General features: G+C 31.5%; 1 protein-coding gene across 1 annotated transcript; it reads left to right on the forward strand.

Annotated features, from left to right (window-relative positions):
• Nucleotides 1–333: 333 nt before the first annotated feature.
• LOC143596529 (xylose isomerase-like) lies at nucleotides 334–4,925 on the forward strand. Its single transcript, XM_077075286.1, has 20 exons — nucleotides 334–425; nucleotides 499–615; nucleotides 694–768; nucleotides 1,423–1,552; nucleotides 1,657–1,748; nucleotides 1,842–1,892; nucleotides 2,563–2,639; nucleotides 2,732–2,786; nucleotides 2,860–2,961; nucleotides 3,053–3,104; nucleotides 3,208–3,253; nucleotides 3,340–3,395; nucleotides 3,539–3,590; nucleotides 3,759–3,838; nucleotides 3,969–4,039; nucleotides 4,173–4,213; nucleotides 4,314–4,413; nucleotides 4,488–4,559; nucleotides 4,643–4,720; nucleotides 4,798–4,925. Exons 1-20 carry the CDS (start codon nucleotides 372–374, stop codon nucleotides 4,831–4,833), a joined length of 1,437 nt encoding a protein of 478 aa, XP_076931401.1. The 5' UTR covers nucleotides 334–371; the 3' UTR covers nucleotides 4,834–4,925.
• The last annotated feature ends 2,866 nt before the right edge of the window (nucleotides 4,926–7,791 follow it).

Below are 7,791 nucleotides of genomic sequence, written 5' to 3' on the forward strand. Positions count from 1 at the left end.
AAAAATATTAAAAAATTATAGGGGGTGAACAGTAACTTTTCAAATATACAGAAAAATCACTGTTTTTTCTAAAATATAAAACCTCTTTACTCACAACACCCATAATCACTCTCTAACGTGAAGGGTTGGACAAGAATGCTGTAACTTGTGAGTCTGCATCCTTATCTCCATCATTAATATTTATAAGAATACCTAAAACAACATGCGGGTGTCTGTTGCAACAAATCAATATATAATTTCATTCTAGAAGCCTATCAAAACCATCCATCAGGTCTCTCTTCTTTTAATTCTAATTCTTTCAGTTCTTTCTGTCTGATCTAAAATTGCATTTGAATTTGATCTATAGGTTATTGAATATATATTTGAATTCGATGAAGAAGTTCTTGCTGTCTTTAATCTGCTTCACTGTCATCTCTAAATCAGTGGTAAATACTTCTGCATGGCTTCCCAATCAATAAGTTTTTTTTTAATTAATTATTTTGATGTTTTTTTTGGTAGATTTGTGAACCACCTACTTGTCCTGCTACTAATCTTGGTGGCGGTGATTGTGGTTTCGAAGATTCCGGTGAATGGGAAGGAGAATTCTTTCCCGGGATTCCCAAAATTAAGTACGAGGTAATGGAACTGAGTATTATTAGTTTTGGATTTTTTTGATGATGAATTATTTGTTGTTGATATAATTGTTTCGTGTAGGGGCCGAGTAGCAAGAACCCGCTTGCGTATAAATGGTACAATGCCAATGAGGAGATTCTTGGCAAGAATATGAAGGTTAGTTTTTTAAAAAGTCCACTTTTTTTTTTACTTTTTTTTTTGTTTAGGGAATTTAAAGATTCTTTTAAAGATTGTACCTTTTGATTTAGGGAATTTTAGAGATTACATTAGCTTGATCTTTAGGGATGTTCAAAAAGCTCACAGCTCGCTCACAAAACCTTGCTTTGTAAACGAGTTGAGCCGAGCTGGCCTGAGCCAAGTAATCTTGGCTCGTTGGCTCACTTGTTAGGCTCGTTTAGCTGGCTTGTTGGATAGATTAAATTTAAGCGCAAATTTAACCTATAATATAAAATATGTAACCTTTTTATTTTATTCTATTAGGGGGTGTTTGGGATAGCCAAGTAGCCAATTATAACCAATTAACTTTTTGAAAAGTAATAAGATGTTTGGGATTGCTTTTGGTGTGAGGGGGGAAAGTTAATAAGTCACAAAAGTGTGACTTGTTAACTTATTGAAAAGTCATAAAAGAACTTTCATAAGTAATCCCAAACATCCCCTTAGTTAAGCATTATATGTGCATTAAAAAGAATATCTTTCAAATTGGCTTGGCATGGCTCTTTACAGCCCTATTTGTCTTAGAACATTTTTTTAATCAAATATAAAGGATCATTGTACATTTAAACGACCTTATTGTTTGCTCACAATATATAGGATTGGTTGCGATTTAGTGTTGCATTTTGGCACACGTTTCGTGGGACCGGGGGTGACCCATTTGGTGCAGCGACTAAGATGTGGCCATGGGAAGATGGTACCAATTCGTTAGGCATGGCTAAACGGAGAAGTAAGATTAACTGTTTTTGAACCCTTAAAACACTACTTTATATGTTTAGTTTTTGTATTCATTTAGCAGGAGTTTGTACTTATTAAAATTTATTTTTGTTGCAGTGAGAGCTAACTTTGAGTTCCTTGAAAAACTTGGAGTGGACCGATGGTGCTTTCATGACAGAGACATTGCTCCAGATGCTAGAACATTAGAGGTAACTTTACCCTATTTATTATCATTATACTTGATATTTATTTTTTTGTGGAAAATGTTGTCATACTGGTTGACAATATCATTATCTTTTTAGGAAACTAATGCAAATCTGGATGAAATTGTAGCTCTTGCAAAAGAACTTCAGGTAATTTTAGGCCTGTAAACGATCCGAACGTTCATTGAACTGTTCATGAACCGTTTAGTGGAAAGTTTGTTTATAAACGTTTATTTAATACACAAACAAACATGAACAATTTTTTTGTTTAGTTAAACGCACGAACATGAACTCGTCTGTCGTGTACTCATTGTGTTTGTGAACATACACTTATGTTTGTTCACATTCGTTCATTTACTTTTGTTTTTCTACGCTCGTTTGTTTAGATATTCGTAATATTTTCTAGGCCCACTACAATTTATTATAGTTTTATGAAATTAAAATATCACCAATTACAATTTAATCTAGTTCTGATAATTTTTTAGGTCCAAAATATTGATTTTCATTCATATGTGTTAAGTAATGTTTGTTTCTTTGTGTTTCTTTACGTTCGTGAACCGTTCGTTTGTACTATTAACGAACGACCATAAACGAACATGTTCATTCCCTAAACGAACGAACACGAGCAAGAAACTTCGTTTGCTAATTCTTCTCGTTCGATCATTTGTTCGGTTAAAGTTAAACAAATGGATACGATTGCATTCGTCCTGTTTGTTTACAGGCCTAGGTAATTTCTCTTGGTTTAATATAAATTTCAGTGTGTATTTTATCAAAATGCATTTTACCAGTTTTTTTTATACGCTAATTTACATTTTCTCAGGGGACCAAGATTCGTCCTTTATGGGGCACAGCTCAGTTATTCATGCATCCCCGCTATATGCACGGTGGTGCCACCAGGTAATTTTCAAAATATTATAATTTTCAAGATCTATTTTTAAAATATATTTAGTTAATCAGAAATCTAAACTTTACTTTGTATGTCATCACAGCCCTGAAATTGGTGTCTATGCATATGCTGCAGCGCAAGTTAAGAAAGCAATAGAGGTCGGTAATTAAAGTAAATGAAGTAAACATCTTCTGTTGATATATTATTGTGTTAATTATTATTTAAAAACAGGTTACACATTATCTTGGGGGTGAAAATTATGTATTTTGGGGTGGTCGTGAGGGTTATCAGACTCTTCTCAATACTGATATGGAAAGAGAACTTGATCACATGGTAAGATTACGAGTAAAAAATAATATTATCATTTTTTTAATTAAATTGTTTTGATAGTGTTACCAAACTTAATAATTTTGCTTGTTTGCAGGCACGGTTTTTTGAAGCTGCTGTAGCTTATAAGAAGAAGATTGGATTCAATGGTAATTTAAGCATTTATTTTCAGATTAATTTTAGTAATAACTGTATCTTGTTAGTCACAAGTTAATTATATGCATGTTAACTTTATTTTTTTCTTGATTTCAGGAACACTTCTTATTGAGCCTAAGCCTCAAGAACCAACAAAACACCAGTAAGATATTATACATTTTTGTTTAGAAAAATAATCAACCCTTTAATTTTTGTTATTCTCATGAGTTCACATGCTTATGCCATCAGGTATGATTGGGATTCTGCCACAGCAGCTAATTTCTTACGAAAATATGGACTTACAGGTCATATTTTATTCATTTTATATAATATTCATTGCAAAAGTATCAAAGATTGTGACTGAAATATTGTATTATAAAATTAATAATTGCAATAGTTTTCAATAAAACAATTCTGATTTTTCTACAATGTATATTAATCACTGCAGGTGAATTCAAATTGAACATCGAATGCAACCATGCTACTTTATCCGGGCACAGGTGTGTGACAAATTGGATTTATTTATTTTTTTATATTTCTGTTCATTTAAAAAAAGTGGATAGAAGAATAGGAATGAAATGTTTCACAACCTTTAATGTTTCACAGTCAAATTACAACTTTACTATTTAACTTTCATGAGGTTTGATTTTTATTTTTGTATTTTGCAGTTGTCATCATGAACTTGAAACTGCAAGAATCAATGGGTTACTAGGAAATATAGATGCAAACACCGGTGACCCTCAAGTTGGTATGATATTGACATTAAGCTAATTTTGTTTATAATTGTTATTCTTATTCTTATTATTATTATTATTATTATTATTATTAATGTTTGTGTAGTTATTTGAATGTGACAAATGTTTTTTGATTTATAATAGGTTGGGATACAGACCAGTTTTTGATGGATGTTAATGAAGCCACTTTAGTTATGCTTAGCGTTATCAGAAATGTAAGCAAAATTGCATCTTTGACTTTCATATATAATTCTTTGACCATCTGTCAGATATCTAGAAAACAGTAAGTAAAGTCAAAATATACTAATACGCGTATCTTTTATTTTTTTTTAACTAATTTTGTTTCAGGGTGGACTTTCGCCTGGCGGGTTCAATTTTGATGCCAAATTGTGAGTTTTCACTTATTAACAAGTCACATTGGTTCATATTATTTTTCTTATAAAAAGCGATAGAGATTTAAAAAAATTGATGTTATGATGTGATTCACAGACGAAGAGAGAGCACAGACGTTGAGGACTTATTTATTGCTCATGTAGCTGGAATGGATACACTTGCACGCGGCCTTCGTAATGCTGCAAAGTTAATTAAGGTACTACATTGTTGCATTTAGATTTTAATTTTTATATTTGTCTTACATGTGGTAGAATTATTCTTTTATTAAAGGATGGTTCTTTGGATGAGCTTGTTCGTAAGAGATATCAGAGCTTTGATTCAGAGCTTGGTGCCCAAATTGAGGTAATCATCCGATTCCCATCTTAATGTAATTTGGCCCGTGTTTAAATATTTGTTTCTCTTGTTAATTTTGTTTTTTTTTTCAGGCTGGAAAAGCTGATTTTGAGTTGCTAGAAAAGAAAGCTATGGAATGGGGAGAACCTCTAGTTGCATCTGGCAAACAGGTAATTAACTAACTTAATGTAAGATTTTTTAATTATTATTTTAAGGGTGGGGATTATTGATTTTTCGTAATGTGCAGGAACTTGCGGAGATGATCTTCCAATCTGCAATGTAGGTTAGAAGTTTTCGAGTAGGAATTCGTAGGTTAAGAGAGTGAAATAAGATGGTTTCGTGCACTGCGTCTGTATAGTTGATCCCTTCACAGATTTTTGCATGATATGATATTTAAGTTGAGCAGTGTAAAATAAAAATAAGATGGAATTCTATGTGTTGAAGAAAAAGCATTGCATTTAAAATACGGTGTTGGTTTATGATCTATCGAACCTAGATACTTTCTTTGATGAATAAAGATTTAACACGTTGCCAAAGGGCGTTTGACCTTTGGGCGTGCAATAGATGAGTTAGATGGATTTAGGAGTAGATAAAGAAAAGAAGTAGGAGGGTCTAAAAGGATCTTAACTGTGAGGTCTTTCACCATCAATTGATATCTAGATAGTGTGCTTAGGCAAAACACTATCATGTTCTTTCAAAAGAACATAAGCTTTGTTTGTATTTATCTAAAAGTAAAGTGGTAAACAAAACAAACACAAAGATCCATAAATCAACACATAACATAAGAGTAAATTGTTTGTACTTGTGAAACATCCTAAATTTATAATTCAAAAATCTTCATTTTAAACAAGTTCCATAATCAAATGAATAGTTCAAACAAGTTTCATGAGATTTACACCAACAAAAACAAAAAACCTCGTGACTTCACGTACAATGAACCAATCACTTCGTTTGAAACAAGCATTGGATAAGCCAAAATGTGAATGATACCGGATTAATTGCAGCATGAGGATCCACATGAACCACTAAAATACAAATCTTAGTTAAGTTTTCGTTATTAACACGTGAAAGGAGCCAATCTCTTTGTTCAATACTCATAGGAACGTAAACTATACAAAATTAGTAAAAATAACATAAAATCTTTCAATGTGATATAGTTGGTTGTTGCTATGATATCGTAGGTCTTCAAAAATCTTGAGTTAGTTGTTTCTTTCCAAGGAAATTGCTTTAATAGAACGAAACGTCCCTATTATCATAGAATTCAACTGCATTTTGTGGTAGGTTATTCGAATCTATAGTTCGATGATATCAACGTGCTTTTGTGGGAGGTTCCCCGGAGGTTTTATGAACATCCTCAAACTCTGGACACAATTGTATAATATTCTGAATAAGTTTTGTGTTACGAGAATTTTTTATGTTTTTTAAGTGAATGGTTGAATGAAGATATTTATCCTAATAGTGCTGTGGATTAATATTTTTAACTTTTAGTTTTTACTTTTATAGTACTAACTTCAAAATTTTTATGTTATATCTTTTTACTTTAAATATTTATGCTTTATTTTTACAGTACTTTATAATTTTAATATAGTGGGTTTATTAAATAATTACAATTATTATATTAAAAAGATACGCTTGATATCAACAAATTAAATTAAGGAAATAAACCATATTAATAACTAATGTGTACGTTTTCAATTAAACTATATGGGTTGAGTTATTCTAAAACAACAAATGAAAATCAAAAGTGTGAGAAACCATAATTAATTTATATGTCAATGAGAAGTAGATAAAAGTAATAACGCATATTTTATCTTTTCACATGCAAGGTGCATGTTAATTCTCCATCATTTAAAACGTCTAAACATTTTTATATGATATTAAAAAAATCACCATAATAACAAGCGTTTTTTTATTTTTAATATTAGTATGACTTTGTTATATAAATATTACAATAAAAATTATGCAATTGTGTCTTTCTGCTTATCATTGTGTCTTTTTAATCATCATTGTGTTCTTTTTCCAATACTAGTAACACCCTTGTGTAATCATAATATGTATATATAAATAAAATAACAACAAATTATCAAATACATAAAACACAATGATAAATATATATTACACAATAACCTAAAACGTAAAACACTATGGTTAACACAAATTACACAATAACCTGAAATATAAAACACAATAGAAAATGCATATTAAACAATGAACGTAATACTATTTTTCTCAAATTAAGTGAATGCCTCATGTCAATCCTGAATAAAAAACAATGAATGTAATGCACAATGACTAAAATACAATTATGAATAGAAAAACACAATTACGAGAAAAAGAAATGATGAACAGAAAGACACAATGATGAATAAAAAGACACAATGACGTAATTTTTGTTTTAACTTTTATCTTTAATATGAGTACCAATTAAAAATACAATGACCAAAACCTATAACACAATGCATAGATGTGACAATCGACAAAATTCAGCTAAATATCCGTACAAATTATTAACAAAAATTGATCATTATTGCATATCATCTTAGTACACTTGCATGATTGTTCGTCTATAAATTAATAATAAGCCATGCATGTTTAGAACATTGGGTAATTATAGGAATTGTAGGTTCCCTGGACGGATCGCGCGAGATATATCGGTCTACTCAGGTGCGGAATCCCTGCGTAGATCGTTACGAGTATAGAACACAAACCAAACAAACACACGAATAACCGAACACACGTTATATATTATAACTCAAACACGTGACGTAATATCACTATTACAGACTCTCGTCCTCACGTTACAATGAACTCGAACTACTGAAACGAACTTAAAACAACTAACTCTAAACCAAGCCTTAAGCTGGTATATAAATACACGACAACTTCGCCTGGCATGTTCAGGCGAAGTTGTCCATAACTTCGCTTGACTAACAAGTTCGCCTGTTAAGCGAACTTGTCAGTAACTTCGCTTAAACATACAAAACATAATTAAACATTACAGACTCGATTACAGACACTAGATTATGAACTACTGACACTATGCACCAACAGACTCCCCCTTGGCAGTAGCTTCATATCTTGATCTTTAAGCACTTGTCTCGTAATCTTCAATCTTGTCTCTTCACGCATGCACTCCTTCTCTAACACAAACTGACACAACTCTTTGATACTTCCTCGCTTCGTCCTTCCAAGCAGGAATATAAAAGATTTTATTCTCATTAAGCACCTTCAGATCAGCTTG

Source organism: Bidens hawaiensis, unplaced genomic scaffold (assembly GCF_021521415.1).
Source record: "Bidens hawaiensis isolate Kalapana, Puna unplaced genomic scaffold, B.hawaiensis_p1.1 tig00046676_1, whole genome shotgun sequence".
Lineage (NCBI taxonomy): Eukaryota > Viridiplantae > Streptophyta > Magnoliopsida > Asterales > Asteraceae > Bidens > Bidens hawaiensis.